The 23,583-nt window shown below is 37.6% G+C and overlaps 1 protein-coding gene and 1 pseudogene across 3 annotated transcripts in view; both read right to left on the reverse strand.

The window, feature by feature from the left end:
- CFAP43 (cilia and flagella associated protein 43) overlaps nt 1–23,583 on the reverse strand; it is a 106,957-nt gene that overhangs the window by 63,971 nt on the left and 19,403 nt on the right. For 2 of the 3 annotated variants that reach the window (XM_047702957.1, XM_047702955.1), the window contains exons 7-12: nt 21,490–21,557; nt 17,182–17,313; nt 12,310–12,426; nt 8,340–8,420; nt 4,648–4,796; nt 2,178–2,281 (exon numbers count right to left, since the gene is read on the reverse strand). In XM_047702957.1, the coding sequence (XP_047558913.1) occupies nt 2,178–2,281; nt 4,648–4,796; nt 8,340–8,420; nt 12,310–12,426; nt 17,182–17,313; nt 21,490–21,557 (651 nt within the window). The remainder of the gene's footprint in view (nt 1–2,177; nt 2,282–4,647; nt 4,797–8,339; nt 8,421–12,309; nt 12,427–17,181; nt 17,314–21,489; nt 21,558–23,583) is intronic. The other variant, XM_047702956.1, reaches the window with a different exon arrangement.
- On the reverse strand, nt 6,676–7,251 carry LOC125084954 (ATP synthase subunit d, mitochondrial-like; annotated as a pseudogene).

Genomic DNA, 23,583 nt, shown 5'->3' on the forward strand with positions numbered 1-23,583 from the left:
CTGACTTCACTTTCTGACTGCCAGCCCTCACTGCAGTCGAGTTTATGTCAGTCCACACCCTCATCCAGCCTTCCTCCCTCAAGCTCTTTCTGGAGTGGGTGACTCCCAGTGCTCTCATTACTCTGGTCTGTCCTGTTTCCTTCACTGTGCCATCGTCCTTGGTCCATAACTTCAGTGGAAGTTGCTTTTCCCATCCCACACTCTGACTGACCAGACATATTAAAAAATGGAATATTTAGGCGGGATGTGCATTCACTCTGAGGTAAGCCATAGGTCCTACCATACTCTAGGCCTTCAAATTTACATATTTAACTTAACTGTTTGGTCTCGTTAAGCAATTGGATTTGTTTTTCTCTGTCTTCTTAAGCCATCTCATCAGCTTTCATAATTTCAAGATCAGAATTCTATCATTGAGACTTGAACTAAAAATCTCCATTTCCAAACATTAGCTAAATATCCCCCACTAAAGAGCTTATTAGCTTCAACTCTATGGAGCTTGTCATCTCACACTAACCCTCAACATTTTGTCTTGAGTTTTTACTTCATTTGATGAAATCATGGGCTAGAAATTTTGGAGTCATTGCTGACCCTCCCCTTTCACATTTAATGGAGCACCAAATTCTATCAATTCCATCCCTCAGAGCTGTCCCCTCTCTTCTCTTTCTAGGACTGCTGCCCGGTGGGTGCACTGTGGATGAGAGCAAAAGCCCGAGGACAGACTTCCTGATTTTGAGTCCTGGCTCCATAACTACCGAACTACATGACTCTGAAGAAGTACTTGATGGTGCCTCAGATGTCTCATCTGTAAACTGGGATAGTAATAGTCTCTACCTCATGAGAGTTTTCTGTAAGCGTTAAATGAATTAACACATGCCAAGTTCTTAGAACACTGACTATCACATGTCAAGGAATCCCTCAATAAATGTTGGCTGTTGTTATGATTCATATCACCTCTTGCCTGGGCTACTCTAATTATTCCCTAACTCATCTTTTTTAATTCCATTCTCTCTATCCTTCATACTTGTGGCAGAGTCGTCCTTTAAAACTCAAGTCAAATCATATCTGTCTCATCTTGAAGACTTCTGACTGTGTCTCATTACCCACAGAAAAAAGTCCAGACTCCTTGGAATGATATTCAAGACCTTTGTCTTCTTTCAGACTTCATTGCCATGTTCACCATCTAGTAAACTTTTCTGTTAACCTACCATACCAGACTTCCTGCCATTCCAAGTGCCTTTGCTCAGTCTTTTATCTTGAGCTGGATTACTAATATGCCATCTTCTACAACTAACACCCTCAGAGTACTCACCCCCAATCCTCTATGCCTCCTTATCTGTATTCCCCTCTACCCCTACTCCTTCCCTCACAGGGAAGGGAGGCAGAATTAATTGTTTCTTCCTCTGAGACCACACAGCACTCTGCTTATTCCTCCAGCACTAAACTGACTCCTCGACTTTCCCATCCCCCCACTGGTCTAGGTTCGGCATTTTTACACCTAATAGTCATCTAACTTTACACCTAATACACCTAATTTTAAAAACTATGTTTTGGGGAAAACATACATATATATTTGGTCCTTAAGTCAGAAAGAAAAGTATTAGGTCTTACTATTTATCATATAAGTGTTACCTCACCTGCCAGGTCTATAGTTTCCCTGGGCATGGGGATGGCATTACTGAAAAAGCTGGATATAATTTTGTTTAAAGAGGAAATATTAAAGATGCATGTATTAAAGCTTTCTTTAGATATCTTTATTAAATAGAAATATTTTAAAATATATTTCAAGGACAAACCAACCAAACTTCATTTTGTAATGACATTAGAAATATCTAGCATTATATATGTGCATATAATATACACATATATTATACAGTATATAATGTATATAATATGCATATATATACTACATAGAATGTCTAACATTAGAAATATCTAAATTCATTAATTTATTTAAGAAGGTTTATTTAACATCAACTGTGTACCAAGTAGATGTACCAAAAACCCTTTAAATATGATGTAGGCATTCTCCTATGTAACTTACAACAGTTATTTAAATGTCTCTTTTTTTAGAAAATATACCACAAATAATTGTTTCACTAGAGCTCCATTTCCACAATTTTAAATTCTTTGGAATGAAGTGACCAATATTTTAAATTAATAAGCACTTCACGTAGTACCTACAAATCCAAGGATCTGAAACGAGCTTGATGGATTGGCATTGATAACAAAGATGTAGCCCTCTGATGTTCCAGCTAATAGATAGATCCCTTGCTGGTCATAACTAGAAAAGAAAGAAAAGAAGAAATCTGAGGATCCAATTTTGTTTCACTAATAAGATGGTAAACAAATTTACTAGATGACAGCATGGAGATACACTCAAAACTAGTCACTCTTATGATTTGTGACTTTGAATACTATTCCATCTTATAAAAAAAGCCAAGTGATGACATATAAATGCAATCATGACATTCTAGGTTAATGCTGTTTCCAAACTGCAGCTTATAAGTGCACAGTCAAGAAGATGCAGTAGCACTGGGTAAGCATTTCATCATAAGTGAAAGGTATTTCCAGGGGAAATAAACAGCCCTCACACCAGTGATCAGTGTGACGTCGCAGCCCTCTGCAGTATCAGTGCCCCACAAGGGGAGGAAGAAAGTAGTGAAATGTTCCAGCACCTTCATGAAATTAGAAAAATGAGAAGATCCAAATTAAAATAAGAGAAGAGGATCTGAGAAAGAGGCGGCAACAAATGTATAGATGGAGGCAGGTGAGGGGCCCTCTCCCCCTGAGAGGGAGGAGGCCTCTTGTAGGAAACAAGGAGGTGGGTGCACTCCTCCAGGTGCTTGTTGGGCAATTCTCCAAAGGCTTCTCTCTTCACTTCTCTGAACCTGCATTCCTTCATTTGTGGAATAGGGACACGCTTAATACCTTTCTGACCAGTGTAGTGAGGATCACATTCAATAAGCTACACTGTCTGCCAGCACCTCAAACTGTAAAGCAGGGCACAAATGTCAGTTCTGATAATACTTACTATTATGATAAATTAACAAAAGAATGAATAATGGCAACATATGGGTTTAAATCCAATGTCTTTGTGCTGTCTTCTAAAAAGTATTACTTCAAAAGATGTGAAATCATCTAAATGTCCATCAATACAATCTTTTTAAAATTATGGTATATTGGGTATTTACCCCCCAAATACAAAAACACTAATTTAAAGGGATGCAGGCACCCCTATGTTTATTGCAGCATTATCTACAATAGCTAAATTTTGGAAGCAGGCCAAGTGCCACAGATAGATGATTAGATAAAGAAGATGTGGTGTATGTCCACACAACGGAATATTAGTCATAAAAAGAATGAAATCCTGCAGAATGAAATCTGCAACAACATGGATGGAACTAGAGAGCATAATACTAAGCAAAATAAGTTAGTCAGAAAAAGGCAATTAACATATAATTTCATTCATATGTGGAATTTAAGAAACAAAATAAATGAGCAAAGGAAAAAGAGAGAGAGAGAGAGAGAGAGGAAAACCAAGAAACAGACTCTTAACTATAAAGAACAAACTGATGGTGACCAGTGGGGAAATGAGTGGGGGAAAGGTGAAACAGGTAATGGGGATGAAAGAGAACACTTGGCATGGTGAGCACTGAGCAGTGTGTAATAGAACTGTTGATTACTATAGTGTACACCTGAAACTAACATAACACTGTATGTTAACAATACTGGAATTAAAATAAAAGATTAAAAAGTTATAGTGTATCCATATAATGGAATATTATGTAGCCATAAAACAGAATAAGGAAGGTCTTTATGTGTGAAGAGAAAACCTGGTCCAAGAGACACCCTGAAGTGGGGAAAAAAAAAAAGAGGTATAGAACATTGTATATGGTTTGCTGTTTAAAAGCAAAGACATTTAAATAAAAACTTGAAAAAAATAAAGGCAAAGGCAGTGATTCCGGAGCCCAATGCCTGGGTCTGCTCCTGACATTTGCCATTTCCAAGGTGTGTAACATGAAGCAAGTCACTTAAACACTTTGCGTCTCATCTTCCTGCTCTGTAACGGAGACAAGAGCATCCATCTCATGAAGTCAATAGAACCAACTACATAGCACATTTTAAGTGCTTGACAGTTATTTGTGTGATTAAAAGGAAGTGTTTACTTTTATGATTATTTATGGATGGACTATCTCTGGAAAGAAGAAATGAGAAATTGGGAACAGGCTGTCTACAGGGAGGAGTACTGGGTGTCGGGGGACAAGAGTGGGAGACTTTTTGCTATGCAACCGTCTGGCCTTTTGGAACACTGAACTGAGCCAATGTGTTCATTTTCAAAACAAAAGAGGTAAAACTTAAATTTGAAAGAAATTATGGCTTGGGGTGCCTGGATGGCACCGATGGTTAAGCGTCCAACTCTTGGTTTTGGCCCTGGTCATGATCTCAGGATTGTGATATAGAGCTCCCCCATTGGGCTCTGTGCTCAGTACAGAGTCTGCTTAAAACTCTCTCTCCCTTGCCTTCTACCCCTGCCCCCTCAAGTGAATAAATAAATCTTAAAAAAAAAAAAAAAAAAAGCTATGGCCTTACTGGAATTTGAACAGACAAGCCACTACAATGTTGCTGCTGGAAGTAGGGAGTACTTACAGGAGGTGTTGCACAGACCATTCAGAGGGGAAGGCCTTGTGAACAGCCTGAGGCGCCTCAGCATCCCTGACATCGAGGAAGTGGATGGAGCCCCCCGTGGTGCCCACAGCGGCAGAGAGGGAGGAAGGAGAGCAAGCCAGCACTGTTGCCTGTTTAAAATAACTCCAGATGCTTAACTTCACTGTGCCAGAACATGAAGCCTGCTTTACCACACATAAGAACCTACGGTTTATTTGAAAAGCCCTCCGAATGAAGAGCACGGCAAGTGTTGTGTGGTATTACAAATTAGACATGCAGCATTCCTGAGCTAATCGACTGCACAAGTCACATGAATCTCTACATGTTATTCTTTTATCCTAACATTAGAATCACAAAAATATAAAGAGATTTCTCGAGCCTTAAACCATGACTTCATTTTTATCCCCAAATGATTATGAAATGATTATACCAACCATAATGAAAAAATAAAATTTAAAATACATTCATTGCATCTTTTGGACATCGTTACCAAATGTTAGTGATTTTTAAAAATCAGCATTCATCTGTTGGATAGTAGTAGACCCTGGGAGGCTGGTATGATGGAGGAAGACAAGAAAATAACCATATCACTGCACTATGTAACCAAAGCCCTGCATCACAGATTCCCACTCATCTCACAATCACTTATGGAATATGACGTCTAGGAGAATACATTTGCTTTCATGATACTTAAGCAATCAGCTTCATTCTCTATAATCATACTTTGTAGGTTGTTTTGAATAAAATCAAAGAACATTAGAAATAGAAAAGACCTTAAGAGATAATCATTTTGTAGAAGAGAAATTGGAGGCCAAGAGAAGAAGAGCAATTTGCCTCAGGATCCTGTAGCTGATGATGAAGCTGAGAACTCAGGTATCCTGCCTCATTAAAATGCACAGTTGCTCAACCAAGGAGGTTTTCATTTGATTTTCAAGACGAATTTTAAAGGTTGAGTCTTCAGTGGTATCTCATGCGCAACTGTAAACAAAATGGCAAGGGTCTTTTTTTTTTTTTTTTTTAAACTGGAAGACTTTAATGGTGTGTGTGTGTGTGTGTGTGTGTGTGTGTGTGTGTGTTTTCTCAAAATAATCTGTTGAAACTATCTTCTATCCCAGGGCAATAGTAGGCTAAGGCTGACCAAGGACAGCAGTATCTGGGAGGGTCTTATGTACCTCAGCAAGTACCATCAAGAGAAGCTGCTAGTGCCCAGATATCCTCCCATCATAGTACTGGGCCAAGTTCTCTGAAGCCCACTGCCTGAAATGTTCATGAGGAACACAGTCCCAGGCATAGCAGGGAAATCTGGCCTCAGCATTGCTGGGTCAAGTGTACTTATCAATATTCCACAAGGCATCAGTATTCTCCAGTGAGGAAAAACCAGCCATTATCCCCAACTCAGTCTGAACCACATGAGTATACCATGCCTGGTTTGGAGCTCAATGAAGGTTTGTCAAATTAAGTATGAAAGCTGTCTGAGCTTCACCCCTTCGCTCAGGTGAAGGGAAGATCTCTGGTGCAGAAAGCAGACCTTCTCATGGTGCCTATCTCTCTCCTTAGCCAAGAAGAGCAAGGTTAAGTCCAGACTATACAAACTCTCGGGTAGGTTGTTAATCATTTGTATGTTTCTCGTCTGTGAAAGATGTGATCAGATGAGCTTTAAGACCTCTTCTAGTTCTAGTAGTTCTAATAGAAATGAACACATAGGAGCTCTTGTCACCGGAGTATAAGAATTTTTATATTTACTTGTCAAGGTGAGTTTTATATATCCCATTGAACTATGTATCTTTTGTGTCTTATAATTTTCTTATGTGAGGTAAGAAGCTTCCTCTTGTTTTATAATTGAGATTTTAATTTTATAAAGGGCAAGGATTGTAACTTCCATACCTACTACCAAGATCCAAGATTCATACCTCATCTAGAACTGTGTAATACAACAAATGATGATAATATAAGGGGGAAATACCATTGCCATCGTTTCTTGGTTCTTTCATGTTTTAATTTTTTTTTCCATATCCATTATTTTTAATGTCCAGCGTTTATAATACGAGGGCCAGAGCGCTCTCCCCACCTCAAGTTTATAAGTTTTTGATTGGCTTGTGAGGCCAGTAGGGATACTTCTTCTTGTCTAATTTGGTTTCTGGGAAGGCTTCATTCAGGTCCTCAATGGTCATCTGATCAAACGGAATTATGTTCCTTAGCTTCTCCAGCTGTTTTTCGTATTCCACAATCCTGGCCTTTGAGAGAGACAAAAACTCAGCACAACTTTTCACATCTTCTTTTTCTTCAGCGTCCACCTGAACAGTGTATTTATCCTCTGGCACAGGAATCTTCAGGGCATTGAACTTCTTCTCAAAGTCATCTACCAAGCCAGCCTTCGCCACATTGGCCTTATAGTAAGCCCAGTCGATAGCAGGGGGTTTCTCAGGGAGAGTAGCCAACTTGGAGGTAAGCGTCTCATTTCAACATTTCAGGGAGTTAGCAATGGCCTTCTGGTTTCGGGGTATGATCTCCCCAAAAGCTACCCAATCAATGGTTTTTAGAGCAAGTTTTCGCCCAGCCATCTTGAGATCCTTCACCGACCCCGACCGCCCTTTCATGTTTTAATTTAAAGTATTATTTTATGTAAAATGTATTATGAACGTGGCAGAAATAATGGTATCACCTTTTGGCGAGTGTTGTGAACAACTGTGGTTTATTCCCCAGTATCCAAACACCTTCTTTCTGGTACTTGAATATCTACTGAGAAACCATCTCTCCTATTTTGGGAGTTCAGAGAAACAGATCTGACTCCCATTTTCAAGGCTGAGCTTAAGCCAATTAGCATTTCTCATTCCCCTGTCCACAGTGATTAGTTCAGAGATATTATTAAGACATTAGAAGACATTTAGCTTGATGGAAAAGAGAAACTTCTTTTCTCTTCCTCTTCCCACTGGAGGAGGCTTTCTTCCCTGATGGTCTGACACCTGTGAGGCTGACACCTGTGGCATTTGGGTATCACGAAAAGAAGCCTAAGATGAAACTAGAGACATAGAGAGAAAAACAAGATCCCTGGTAATATCATTTGAGTTGCTGGACTGAGTAACATCTGAGGCCAGACAAGTCCTATACTTTATAGCTGATCAAGCCAATAACCCCCACGTTTTTATTTTTGTCTCAAGCTGGTTAGAGTGGCAATTTTCTTTCATTTCTAACTGACCTCCTTGAGGTTAGATGGGGCCATTTAATTAGTTATAGCCAAGGGGGTGATTCATGTCTGAGTAAAAGCAACTAATTGCTAGTTCAAGACTCTCTGGCACTCCCTCCCCATACTGTGGCTCTTAAGAGCTATTATTAGGTGGTGGCCCCTCCCTCAGCGTGGCTCCCTGGGTGAGGGACTCTGGAGCAGAGTCACTGCTACTGCACAATGAAGTTTTAGCACGAGTGATCTATAAACCACTAGGACTTCGAAAATAGCTGCCCCCGCAGAAAAACATTCCTGTACTCCAACTCAGTACCTTATGTTCTACCCTCTGGGCTGTAGAATACATTTTATACACAAGAATTATTCTAAATATATAGGGTAAAAATGCAATAAGGCACCTGCAACAAGTATTTCCGCAGACTTGACATGTAATTATGAAAACACAGATTGGATTAGAATTTAATATTTTAATCAATTTATAAGGCACACTTACTGGGGTATTCAGATAAATCCTGCTAGCACAAGTACCATCTTCTGTATACCAAACACAAACTTCCCCTGAATGGGTGAGTGTCTATTAAAAAAAAAGAAAAAGAAAACTCAAAATGGAATATAAGACTCTGTTATGGAACCATGTTCTAAATCGCTTTACAGTACGTCAGTAACTCTGATGATTTAGTATAAAATTTCATTTTACTCATATGGATTATAATAACACTCACAACATCAGTACTTCTGATTTGAACAAAAAATAACTATTATCTTTTTTTAAACTAGTATGTTTAGTACAACTTAAGTAATGTAATGACTAAGATTAGAAAAGTGAAATAATTTTTTTTCCCATATAACATAATTGAGTTACTTGGAAATTGAACAGGATTATTGTTTAATGAATAAAGCTAGAAATGGGAAATTAGATATGTATTTTTTTTAACTAATGGACTTTGTTAAAAAACAAAACAAAACAACAACAACAAAAAAAACAAAGCATGGGGCTTGAACTCAAGACCCTAAGATCAAGACCTGAGCTGGCATCAAGAGTCAGACACTTATCTTTAAAAAGCGGGGGGGGGGGGGGGGGGGGGGGGGCATCAGGATGGCTCAGTTGGTTAAGCAACTGCCTTCAGCTCAGGTCATGATCCTGGAGTCCCAGGATCGAGTCCCATATCCAGTTCCCTGCTCAGCAGGGAGTCTGCTTCTCCCTCTGACCCTCACCCCTCTCATACTCTCTCTCAAATAAATAAATAAAATCTTAAAAAAAAAAAGTCAGACACTTAACTGAGCCACCCAGATGCCTCTAACAGACTTTGCTTTTAAGAGCAGTTTTAGTATTAAAGAAAATTTGAGCAGAAACTAGAGAGTTGCCATACCCTCCCCTCAACATATACATACTATTTCCTTTATTATTATCTTGCATTAGTGTGGTAAATTTATTAGAATTGATGAGCCAATATTGATTCATTGTTATTGATAAAGCCCATAGTTTACATTAAGATTCGTCCTTTGTGTTATGCATCCTATGGATATCCATTCTATGGTTTTGATAAGTGTGTGATATGTATCCACCATCACAGTATCATGCCGATACACTGCCCTAAAAATTCTCTGTTCTCCACCTCCATTCTTCCCTCAATGAGCCCCTGGCGACCCATACTGTCTCCATAGTTTTTCTTTTTTCCAGAATATCATATAGAGTAAATCATACATCTTTCCCAAATTGGCTTCTTTCATTTAACGTTATGGATTTAAAGCTATTCTATGTCTTTTCATAGCTTAATAGCTCATTTATTCTTAGTGCTGAATAATATTACACATATTCAGCACTATTACTTAGTGCTGAAATATATTATTAATAATATAGTATTGATACGCCACAGTTTATCCATTTACCTATTAAAGGACATCTTGGTTACTTCCAAGTTTTGGCAATTATGAATAAAGCTGCTGTAAATATTCATGTGAAGGTTTTTGTGTGGGCATAGGTTTTCAAATAATTTAATAACAAGAAGCTTAGTTCCTGAATCATAAAGTAAGAATGTGTTTAGTTTTGTGAGAAACGGCCAAACTTCCAAAGTGGCTGTACCATTTTGATTCCTATAGGCAATGAATGTTCCTGTTGCTTCGTATCCTTGCTAGCACTTGATATTGCTAGTGTTTTAGATTTTAGACATTCTAATACATGTGTGGTGTCATCTCATTTGCAATTCTCTAATGATGAGTACTGTTAAACATTTTTTCGTATACTTATTTGCCTTTGGTATATTTTCTGTGGCAAAGTACTTGATCTTTTGCCCACTTTTTACTGCGGTTAGTTATTTTCTGATTGTTGAGTTTTAAGAGTTCTTTTTACATTTTGGAAACCAGTCCTTTATCAGATACAGGTTTTGCAAAGACTTTTCTCCCAATCTGTGGCTTTTCTTTTCTTTCTTTTAAGGGTGTCTTTCCCAGAGTACAAGTCTTTTATTTTAATGAAGTCCAACTTACCAATTTTTCCTTTTGTGGATTATGTTTTTGTGTTGTGTTGAGAAAGTCATTGCCAAACCCAAGATCACTTAGATCTTTCTATTTTTTTTTAAGATTTTTATTTATTTATTTGAGAGAGAGACAGTGAGAGAGAGCATGAGTGAGAAGGTCAGAGGGAGAAGCAGACTCCCCATGGAGCTGGGAGCCCGATGCGGGACTCGATCCCGGAACTCCGGGATCATGACCTGAGCCGAAGGCAGTCGTCCAAACAACTGAGCCACCCAGGCGTCCCAGATCTTTCTATTTTTCATCTTACATTTAGGTCTATAATATTTAGGACTATAACCCATTGTGAGTTAAGTTTTGAGAAAGTTATAAAGTCTGTGACTAGATGGTGATGATGATGATGATGATGATGACTTTGCATGTGGATGTGCAGTTGCTCCTGCAACAATTTGGTGAAAAGACTAAGCCTTCTCAATAGAATTGCTTTTGCTCCTTTGTCAAAGGTCAGTTAACTATATTCATGCGGATCTATTTCTACGTTCTCTATTCTGTTCCATTCATCTGTCTAGTCTTTCATCAGCACTATACTGTCTTGATTACTGTGGCTTTGTAAATCTTGAAATTGGGTAGTGTTAGCTTTATACTTTGTTCTTCAATATTGTACATGTTTTTCTTTTATTATGTTGTGTTAGTCACCATACAGTATATCATTAGTTTTTGATGTAGTGTTCCATGATTCATTGTTTGCATATAACACCCAGTGCTCCATGCAATCCGTGTCCTCCTTAATACCCATCACTGGGCTCACCCATCCCTCCACTCCCTCCCTTCTAAAACCCTCAGATTGTTTCCCAGGGTCCACAGGAAAAGTCCATTCCTTCTCCTAATGTCCTCCATGCCATTCCTTATATCCCACAAATAAGTGAAACCATATGATAATTGACTTTCTCTGCTTGACTTATTTCACTTAGCATAATCTTCCCCAGTCCCATCCATGTTCATGCAAAAGTTGGGTATTCATTCTTTCTGATGGCTGAGTAATATTCCATTATGTATATGGACCACATCTTCTTTATCCACACATCTGTTGAAGGGCATCTTGGTTCTTTCCACAGTTTGGCTATTGTGGACAATCCTGCTATGAACATTGGGGTACATATGGCCCTTATTTTCAATACATCTATATCTTTGGGGTAAATACCCAGTAGTTCAATTGCTGGGTCATAGGGTAACTCTATTTTTAATTTTTTGAGGAAACTCCACACTGTTTTCCAAAGTGACGATACCAACGTACACTCCCAACAACAGTTTAAGAGGGCTCCCTTTCTCCACAATGTCTCCAACACTTGTTGTTTCTTGCCTTGTCAATTTTTGCCATTCTAACTGGCATAAGGTGGTATCTCCATGTGGTTTTGATTTGAATTGCCCTGATGGTTAGTGATAACGAACATTTTTTCATGTATCTGTTAGCCATTTGTATGTCTTCTTTGAAGAAGTGTCTGTTCATGTCTTCTGCCCAATTTTTTGACTCGATTATTATTCTGAGTCTTTTGCCTCTTCACATACACTTCAGAATCAGTTTATTGATATCCGTAAAATAACTTCCTAGGATTTTGACAGGTATTGCATTTCATTTTCATCCTCAGAGGGTCTGTACTACTCTGAAAGAGGGTAAACAGTAATTGTTTAATGAGTTTTGGTAACTCATTGGCAATGAATGTGTTGAAAGATGTGACTTGGAAAACTTGGATGATGAGTATAAACAGGATGGCTCCTAAGATTTCAATTGCTTTGACTGTTTTCAGACACTTAATATTATGAAGTCACAATACAATGATGTCATCTAACTGGGGAGTATATTTGATGATGGAAGTGGTTGGCATTTCTTCCACATCCTCAAAAATACCCTCTGCCTCCTATTTGTATAAGGTTGCACAAGATCTTCCAAAATCATTTTTAAAAATCCTACTGTGAGATAATAAATTATTCCTTACCATGCAGTATTCATTTCTGGGTGGGATAAAGTCAATTGCCTGAAATTTCCCATCACAAGCCTCTAGGACTTTATCTAAGGTCGGCTTCTCACCAGGAGTGTAAATATAAACAGATCCCTGTTAAATATACAAAAAAAAAAAGAAAAGAAAGAAAAAAGAAAAGAAAAGAAAGAAAGAAAGAAAGAAAGAGATGTAATTGTTATGTATGCAGTTCAACAAGTATTTATTAAATGTCCACTGTGAGCAAGGTACTGTGTTGGAAATTAGAGATTAATTTAAGTAAGGCCCTGACCTTGAGGAGCTTAAAATCTTGATGCTTAATTTGTTTGTTTATCAATTCATTCATTCATTTATCATTTAAAATAATCAATAAATGGGGCTTTCTTCTTTTCTCCAAATCCAAATATTTGGTTTTTAAGTTATAAAACACAACAAAACATTTTTTCTGACCTCAAAAATAATGTCTATTTATACAAAAAACTTGGAAAGTGTGGAAAACCAGGAAAGTTGTGGAGACGAACTAAGTCTTATCACATACTAGACCACCGTGGGCATTGATACAAACTTTTAAATTAGCCTTTGAAGAAATTGTGGAGGTGTAGCCAAAGATGTTACTTCATGATTTTTTGTAATTATCAGCTGCCAATTCACCTCAAAAAAAAAAAAAAAAATCTATCCTGTCAGTTGGGACTCTCTGCCAAGTAACTAATATGGTGTGAGCACATAAGTAGCAATAAGAAGTCTGCTTTCAACTAACAGCAAGTTTTTCAAGTTTGAGTTAAGTGTGAGTATTTCTGTTCTTGTTTATCTAGAATTCAACTTTGTAGAGTCTAAATTTGATAGATATTCACTGATTTTACCTTGTACTCATTCCTTCAACAAATATTGAGTGGATACACTGTGCCAGGCACTTCTCTGGATCCTGGGCCTAAATCAGAGGACAAAACAGACAAATATTCCCTGCCCTCATGGAGCTTACATTCTGCTGGGGGATTCAGACAATGGACAAGGTATCTAAATAAACAGCAGTGATTGTAAGAATCAAAAAATAAAGCAGGTTAAGAGGATATGACATGGCAAAATAAGAACGTGAAATTCTAAACCAAGTATCCAAGAAAGGCTTTACAGAGATGACTTAAAAGACTTGAAGGAAATGAGGAAAGAAAGGATCCATGTGGAGTCTTTGGGAAGAACATTCCAGACAGAGAGAGTAGCCAGTGCACAGAGGGAGGAACATGCTGGGTGAGTTAAAGAATACAGCATGACCGGGCACCGGGGTGGCTCAATGGGTTAAAGCCTCTGCCTTTGGCTCAGGTCATGATCCCAGGGTCCTCCTGGCATTGAGACCCGCATCATCGGGCTCTCTGCTCAGCAGGGAGCCTGTTTCCTCTTCCCTTTCTGCCTGCTTCTCTGCCAACTTGTGATCTCTGTCTGTCAAATAAATAAATAAAATCTTACAAAAAAAAAAAAAAAAGAATACAGTATGATGGCTAGCATGACCAGAGCAGGGTGAACAGAAAGCAGGGTAGGGGGAGATAAGGCCCAGGGATGAGTAGAATCCACATTATGAAGGGATTGTAAAGCAGAGTGAGGATGCTGGCTCTTAGTCAGAATAACATGGGGAATCACTGGAAGCTTCTGAAGAGAAAATGGAAAAGTTGTTCTCACTTTGCCTGCTGTGTTGGGGATACAGTTTATTCTATCATGTACTGGGTAAAGTGTATTAAAGTCTCCCATTGAGATTACAACTTTATTTCTCCTTGTCATTTTGTCACATTTTGCTTTTATATATTTTGGTACTATTTTACTTGGTACCTATATATATTAAGCATTGATATATTCCTACTGAATTTAATCTTTTAATATTTTTGAAATAAGCCCATTTATCTTTAGTAATATTTTTTGCCAGAAAGTCTATTTTGTCTGATATTTAATAGAGCACCACTGGCTTTCTTTCTGTTAATGTTTGCATGTCAGATCTTTTTCTGTTTTTTTACTTACTTTCAATTTTTAAATTTACTTTCAACATTACTGTACTTTTTATTTTAATTTACTTTCAATCTTACTGTATGCTTATGCTTTAGCTGTGTCACTTGTAAACAGTACATAACTGGGTTTTGCTTTTTTTTAATCCAGTATTGCAAACTTTGCCTTTTAACTACATTAAATAATTACTAATATTTGGTGAGTTTAAATTTTTTTTAAAGATTTTATTTACTTATTTGACAGGCAAAGATCACAAGTAGGCAGAGAGGCAGGCAGAGAGAGAGGAGGAAGCAGGCTCCCCACAGAGCAGAGAGCCTGATGTGGGGCTCAATCCCAGGACCCTGGGATCATGACCTGAGCCAAAAGCAGAGGCTTTAACCCACTGAGCCACCCAGGCGCCCCTTGAGTTTAAATATTACATTTTAATTTATGCTTCTACTTTCTTATTTGTTTTATATTTCTTTTTCTCTCTTTTCTTACCCTGTTTTGGGTTGCTTTCTAAAAACATTCTGCTTTCCCCATCTATAGTGTAGACATTTCATCTACTGTTTCAGTTCTTTATTGGCTACCTTAGAAGTTACAACATGCATACTTAACTTATAAACACCACAAGGTTACTTAAAACCTTTATCTTCTGCCTGGGAAAAGTAAATAATGAACTTGAACCACTTGAATCCATTTACTCTTTCCCCTCAGTTTACATTATTGCTGTCTGGGATTTTAATTCAATGTTATTATTAAACCCAACCTCACATTATTTTTGCTGTTTTATACAGGCAGTGTTCATTTCTCCACACTACTATTCATTCTTGCAACACAATCTTCCAACTGGGATCTTTTTCCTTCTGCCTGAAGTATATTCTTTAGAATTTTCTCTAGTAATGGTCGGTTGCTGACAAACTCTCAGTTTTGGAACATCAAAATTATCGTTTTTTCACCCCTATACTGAAAAGTACTCTCACTGGGTATAGAATTCCAGGTGGTAGTTACCTTATTTCATTACATCAGCATACTTTTTCTATAAATGGACAGACAGTAAATATGTTAGGCTTTGCTGGCCACATGATCTCTCACAACTACTTAATTCTACTGTTGTAGTGTGAAAGCAGCCATAGACAATACATTAATGAATGGTATGACTGTGTTCCAATAAAACTTGATTTATAAGAACAAGCAGCAGGCTGGTTTTGGCCTACAGGGCCATAGTTTGCTGATGCCTTCTGCTCTACATGGAAGGTAGCATTCCATTATTTCTTACTTACATTATTGTCACAGAGGAGTCAGTTGTTCGTCTAATTGAAATTCCTTTGAAATAATCTGTTTTTCTTTATGATTGTTTTTATGATTTTCTGTCTTTCATTTTCAACAGTTTCACCTTTTTAAATCTAAGTGTGTTTAACTTTTTAGGTATTCCACTTGAGATTCACTGGACCTCTTGAATCTGTAAATTCGTGTTTTTAATCAATTCTGGAAAATCTCTCTTTAAATAATTGTCTGTACCTCACTCTCTCTCCAGTCTGGGGTTCCAATCAAACGTACACTGTATCATTCATGTCTCTTACTCTCCCTTCTGTATATCCTACCCTCCTGTGTATCTGGGCTATATTCTAGATAACTTCTTTTGATCTATCCCCAGTTCACCAATTCTCTCTTTGGCTGTGTCCAATCTTCTGTCAGACATATTCATTTAATTTTTACTTTTTCAGTATATTTTCTCTTTTAGAAGTCCTATTTTAGTCTTTCTCCCTTCTGTTATGTTACAATTTTGTTGATTCCTGTTCTTCATAGGTATTCTAGGATTTTCATTTATTTGTTTTTTATTAAAACACAGTTAGCCAGTTGTTTTAACTTCAGGTATTTACCAGCAAATGATATCTTTCCATATTTAAATTTAAGTTTCCTTTAGGCAGGAAATCATTGATCTTTCCTTATAATCCATCTAAAGTCACTGCTTAACAATATAAACTACGGTTAACCCTGACTTTTGAGAGTCATTCCATTAATTAGGAGTCTTTCTAACAATATAATTGAGATGGACATTTCATTTTATTCTGCATTTATTCCCCTTCCCTTCTTCTTTTACAGAACCCATATTTTCCTTAGAAAACCATCCATGACCCCAATCTCAGTCAATGTTTGTTTGGGTTGAGAGTATACAGGGTTCAAGTGTAGACATGTAACATAGGCCTGGTCAATGACAGCTTAGAATCCTCCTGGACATAGTAATTGCCACAGGGGTAGAGAGGTGACCAAGTAAATACAATGAATCTAAATTCCAGGACATTTTTTCATGGTGTCTTTCCACTAGGGTCACCACCAGGGTAGAAATATAAACTAGAGTTGCAGGAGGTTCTCTGCACACCTTCCAGGAGAATCTTCATGGGAAGGGTGACAGAGAGAAAACAGAACCAAGAGATGATCACAAAAAAATGTCAGGAGCCACTAGATTCAGATTAACTCCTTACCCTTTTACTTACTTGCACAAAAACAAAAAAAAAATGAATAAACAAAACACTTTTTGTTATTTAGGTCTTTTATGTTAGGTATTTTTCATTTGTAACCAAAAGAGTCCTGAATAGTAGAGTATCACTATGAAGCACTATGCCCTTCATTCCCATAATGAAATGATAATAATATTTGAAAACTGTATATCAAGAAATCACCATCTGGGGCACCTGGGTGGCTCAGTGGGTTAAGCCTCTGCCTTTGGCTCAGGTCATGATCTCAGAGTCCTGGGATTGAGACCCACATCAGGTTCTCTGTCCAGAGGGGAGCCTGCTTCCCCCCTCTCTCTGCCTGCCTTTCTGCCTCCTTGCGATCTCTCTGTCAAATAAATAAATAAAAATCTTAAAAAAAAAAAAAGAAAGAAATCACCATCTAGCATACCTTGTCTGTTTGAATCAGCAACATGCGGTAATTTGGAGAAAACATCATATGTACCACAGGCTCTTCAATCTCTAGAAAATCCTCTATTTTGTAAGTTAAATCTTTAATAATAAAAGAATACACAAAGCCATCCTAGAGACCAAAAACAATGAGATAAACAAAGAAAATCAGTCTCAGTCAATGCAGAGTATAATTTCCATATCAAATGAGCTAAGACTTATTGACTACCATCCATAGTTTATTTTTAGAATCATCATCAATGTTTACATTATCTAGAATGCCTGGTCTTATCTCTATTAGGCAACTTTTAACCACCCTTCCTGGCCAAGTTTCCATTTTATCTCTTCTGTGACACAAAATTTTGTGACTAAAATTTATGGATCTCTCCTTTCTTTGAACTTCTCTTAACATTTATCTTTTAATCCCCAAGTAATGTCTTTAATAAAGTTAGAAATTTTTTTTTATTAGTTTCAAAGGTAGAATTTAGTGATTCATCAGTTGCATATAACACCTGGTGCTCATTACCTCAAGTGCTCTCCTTAATGCCCATTACCCAAGTATCACTTTTCCCCCACCAACCTCCTCTCCAGCAACCCTCAGTTTGTTTCCTAGAGTTCAGTGTCTCTTATGGTTTGCCTTCTTCTCCATTTTGATCTTATTTTTCTTTCCCTTCCCCATGTTCATCTATTTTGTTTCTTAAATTCCACATAAAAGTGAAATCATATGGTATTTATCATTCTCTAATTTTGCTTAGCATAATGCCCTCCAGTTCCATCCACCTAGCATCTATCTTTTTACCACTTTCTTCATTATACAGGAGGTAGGGCAAATGAAGCAGTTCATTATGTGGCTTGTATATAGCAGTCTCCTTACTTCAAGGAATACTAGCCTTAATGTATATATATATATATTTTTTTTATTTTTATTTTTATTTTTTAAATTTATTTTCAGTGTAACAGTATTCATTGTTTTTGCACCACACCCAGTGCTCCATGTAATCCATGCCCTCTCCAATACACCACCTGGTTCCCCCAACCTCCCACCACCCGCTCCTTCAAAACCCTCAAATTGTTTTTCAGAGTCCATAGTCTCTCATGGTTCACCTCCCCTTCCAATTTCCCTCAACTCCCTTCTCTCTAACTCCCCTTGTCCTCCATGCTATTTGTTATGTTCCACAAATAAGTGAAACCATATGATAATTGACTCTCTCTGCTTGACTTATTTCACTCAGCATAATCTCTTCCAGTCCTGTCCATGTTGCTACAAAAGTTGGGTATTCATCCTTTCTGATGGAGGCATAATACTCCATAGTGTATATGGACCACATCTTCCTTATCCATTTGTCTGTTGAAGGGCATCTTGGTTCTTTCCACAGTTAGGTGACCGTGGCCATTGCTGCTATAAACATTGGGGTACAGATGGTCCTTCTTTTCACTACATCTGTATCTTTGGGGTAAATACCCAGTAGTGCAATTGCAGGGTCCTAGGGAAGCTCTGTTTTTAATTTCTTGAGGAATCTCCACACTGTTCTCCAAAGTGGCTGCACCAACTTGCATTCCCACCAACAGTGTAAGAGGGTTCCCCTTTCTCCACATCCCCTCCAAAACATGTTGTTTCCTGTCTTGCTAATTTTGGCCATTCTAACTGGTGTAAGGTGGTATCTCAATGTGGTTTTAATTTGAATCTCCCTGATGGGTAATGATGATGAACATTTTTTCATGTGTCTGATAGCCATTTGTATGTCTTCATTGGAGAAGTATCTGTTCATATCTTCTGCCCATTTTTTTTATATGATTGTCTGTTTTGTGTGTGTTGAGTTTGAGGAGTTCTTTATAGATCCTGGATATCAACCTTTTGTCTGTACTGTCATTTGCAAATATCTTCTCCCATTCCGTGGGTTGCCTCTTTGTTTTGTTGACTGTTTCCTTTGCTGTGCAGAAGCTTTTTTTTTTTTTTAAGATTTTATTTATTTATTTGACAGACGGAGATCACAAGTAGGCAGAGAAACAGGCAGAGAGAGAGGAGGAAGCAGGCTCCCTGCTGAGCAGAGAGCCTGATGCGGGGCTCGATCCCAGGACCCTGGGATCATGACCTGAGCGGAAGGCAGAGGCTTTAACCCACTGAGCCACCCAGGCGCCCCTGTGCAGAAGCTTTTAATGTATATTATTTAATCATTATTATATGCATTTCTTTTCTCCCTAAATGACCCAAAGGTAGGGAGTGTGCTGTTTATTCCTTTTATATCCTCCTTTTGTATTTCTTTAATAGTACTAGAAGGAGGGCAAGTATCTAGTAAAAATCAGCTGGTTGGCCATAAACAAATTGAGACTCATTTAACTATTCTCAAGAGGAATCTGAATAGTTTTCACAGTAGTGAAGAAGCTTTGGACAAATTAATCCATCATTTCTAGATTGGATCCCACTATAACTAAAGTATATGCATTAATGAGATGGCTGGGTTCACATACTTGGGACTTGGGGGATAAAACATGCAAGATACTTTCTCCAAACTCATCATCATTCTCCATTTTTTATGGAGTAGATGCTCAAACCATTCCTTTAAACTAGTTGTTTGGGTTTTTAAAATTTTATTATTATATATTTATTATAATATTTTATATTTATAATTATTGTAAATTATAATTATTTTATTTCTAACTTGATTAATTTAATTCATTCATTTAATTATTTTATTAAATAATTTATTTAATAATTAATTAATAAATTAACTAATCAATATAATTTATTTTAATTTAAATTATAATGGTATATAATTATTATTATAATTACAAAGTAAGAAATAATTTTGTTATAATTTATTATTCATTTATTAATTTAATTTTAATTTTTAAAGATTATTTATTTATTCGTTTGACATAGAGAGATCACAAGAAGGCAAAGAGGCAGGCAGAGAGAGGGGGAAGCCCGCTCCCTGCTGAGCAGAGAGCCTGATGTGGGGCTCGATCCTAGGACCCTGGGATCATGACCTGAGCTGAAGGCAGAGGCTTAACCCACTGAGCCACCCAGGTGCCCCATTAATTTTATTTTTTAAGTAATCTCTACCCTCAATGTGGGGCTCGAACTCACAACCCCAATGCAAGAGTCACTGACTCAGTCAGTAGAGCATCCCTAAACTAGGTTTGAAAAAATGTTAAGGGTGAGGGGCGCCTGGGTGGCTCAGTTGGTTTAGCGTCTGACTCTTGATTTCAGCTCAGGTCATGGTCTCAGGGTCATCAGATGGAGCCCTGTGTTGGGTTCTGTGGTGAGCATACAGCCTGCTTAAGATTCTCTCTCTCCTTCTCCCCTCTGCCCTCCCTGTGCCTCTGTCTCTGAAAATAAATAAATAAATAAATAAATAAATGAATGAATGAATATAAAAGTAAAAAATGCCAAGGGTGGCTTTGAGAAGGACAAGAGTCATAAAAGGCCATAAATGCAAACTAAATGTAGAAAGTATGGTGGCAGTGTGTGTGTGGGAGGGGGGCAAGATGATGGTCCGTTGCAAGATTGCAGGGGAGGGGGATGGATTACCAGCTGAGAGTAGGTCTTGGGACATCTATAAGTAGACCTGACATTTTAGTGTAGGTGAGCTCCAAACCTTAGCATTGCTATAATACCATGTAAAAGCATTGTAGTCTGACCCCTTTTCATACTTAACTGAGACTGTAGGCTCTAATAAATGAGAGCAAAGACTTTGGAGTTTACACATCTGGGTTCAAGCCTCAGCGACTCCATTTACTGGATGGTGAACTCTGTAAGGCTTGGCTCCTTCCTCTGTATAAGGAAGATGTCAATATTCCTACTGATAGTGTCATTATGAGAACTGATAAGATAATACAAGCAAAGCACCTAGCATGGTGCCTGGTACAAAGTAAGGACTAAATAAATGAAGGCCATTAATGCTAATTCTAGTATGAACAATAACAGTATAATATAGGTAAGCTAAATGAGTATGCACAAGCGGTTAAGTGAAGCTTAGACAAAAGGTTCTATTTGTGTCTGACAACCTAATATATTAAGTGTACAAACAGGCATGAAGTTGGGTGTTCTGTGGGACCCAGAGTTCTTAATTCTATTTTTTACTTTTTGCAATTGTCTAGATATATGGCAGTCCATTATACTGTTCTTTCTTTTATATATTTGAGAAATTCTTCATATGAAAAGTTTTATAATAGTATCCAAAAAGAAAACAATTAATAAGCTGACAGAACCTGACATCCAAATTGTGACACATAATAGTAAGTAGCAGCAAATGGAAATTGTATATATTCTTTAAAGCAATTAATTTTGAAGACAAAAATACATTACAATTCCAGAAATCAGCATGCCTCCCTTCTGATATACCATGGTGACTGGACTGATGAGATTTCTTCCCTCTTTTGGAAAAGAAAAACAAGGTAAAACAGGTGACACATAATTAAAAGTGCAATACAAAGTAATTAATCTCTTTGCTTTCCTAGGACTATTCATTTCTTTGTAACACTTTCCAAAAATCAACTTCCTATCAGAATATGTGCCATCAAAAAAAAAAAAAGAAAAAGAAAAAGAATATGTGCTATCATGCCTTCCAAACAATGAATAGTAAAACTGTTCGGCATTGATTACTAATGTAAATCACATGAGTTTTTTAAAGTTCTGTATCATCAGATCCATGTAACTAACATTACAGAATTATATAGCTAATATATTTTCTTATTTTAGGAAAGCATTGTCAGAGATTTTAAGATGCCAGGAAAAAATAAATTAAACCAAACCTAACTTGTTGTCAAGCTGCATACTTAAGATTTATACATTTTATGTATGTAAATTCCAACCTCAGTAAATAAATAAAAATGGATAAAAAGAAAGTAAAAAGAAAAAATGTTCTACAAGAATAATCATTATTAATAAAATATTGTCCTTGGGGAAAAAGAACAAAAGCGTAATAACTTTTATGTAGATAAACCATAAGAACTATAAGATCAAAAGCTCAGAGAGCATCCGTCAAATTATTTGCTTACTATATACTACGTGCTGGGCATTTTGCCAGATGCTCAGAAGCATACTGTCCTTTCCTTCAAAGACTATTCACCTCCCAGAAGTTCCTTCCTTTCCAATCCAAGTACCACTAGAGTCCAGGTTATATGACTCAAGGCCTAGTCTAGGTGCCTGATGCTTATAGCCACCTGCTTCTAGGGTCATCCTTTCTTGAATGATGGCTAAACTAATCTGCCCATACACAATTCCATTTGGGGTACAAGTCCATTCAGGAGTTTTTTTTATGTCTGCCCACTGACAGCTGAACTGAGTATAAACATCTGAGCTGGACATTCAACATGGTATATATGTCCCTTTGTTTCCCACTACCCTATGTAACACTCAATGCTCCAGACAGACTGGACACTTCTTGTGTCTCAAACTTCCCCAGTTTTTCTTATCTCTGCAGACACCATTGACTGAAACACTACCTACCCTCATCTGCCTGTGAACCCATCCTGCAAGGGCCATTTCAAATGCCATCTTCAAAATGACTTAACCTGGCCTGTTTCCCTTGTTTGAATTCCCACAGAACTTTGTCAGTTTCCCTTGAATAAAATGAATAAAATGGCTATAATTATCTACTTGTTTAATTCTCTTTAATAAAAATAAATCCCTCGAGGGTGAAAATTAGAAGATCACGTATTTGCCATTCATGTCACCTCTGAGGAACCTTGATTAGTGTCTTCCACATTGTAGAGGTTAGACAAATAATTACACTGAAGCATTTATAATGTACCATGAAAATTATTAGGAATGGTATAGAAGAAGGAAATAGTAAACAATATAAGACTATACATGAATAAGTCCTAAATTGTATATAATATACTACAGATGTGACAGCAGCTTGGAAATGAGAAACATTGCTTTAGAATTCATTTTACAAAAGACATATAGGCACTAATTTACTCTGTAGCAGTCTCTGGGATTAAACAGTGGAGCCCAATGTATAAATGTAAGTCAGTTCTTAACTTCAAAGAATTAATACCTGGTGGGAAAGACAGACATGCACACAGGAAATTGTGACAGCACAGGCTGAGGCCGTAAGAAGGAAGTGAGTCTAATGGAATCCCACACAGGGGCACCGAAATTTGCCCTAAGGTTAGGATGGCACTGTGGATGCAAGATTAGAGAGAACTTAGCCTGGAGGTTACAAGTGACAGCAAAGTGAAGCCATGGCCCCATTGAAGTCAGAACCAGGGAATGGGAGCAGGAGTAGATGAGGGGCACTGTCCTGGAGAAAACTTGCTGTAGGAGGTGGCATTGAGGTAGAAGCATAAGGATTCAGAGAGAAAACTGGCAAGGGAGTGAGCTAGGAGTCAGGTCTGTGAAATGACAAGAAGAAATGACTGGCTAGATCAGAAAACTCATCCTGGGGAGTAGAAA

Source organism: Lutra lutra, chromosome 14 (genome assembly GCF_902655055.1).
Source record: "Lutra lutra chromosome 14, mLutLut1.2, whole genome shotgun sequence".
Lineage (NCBI taxonomy): Eukaryota > Metazoa > Chordata > Mammalia > Carnivora > Mustelidae > Lutra > Lutra lutra.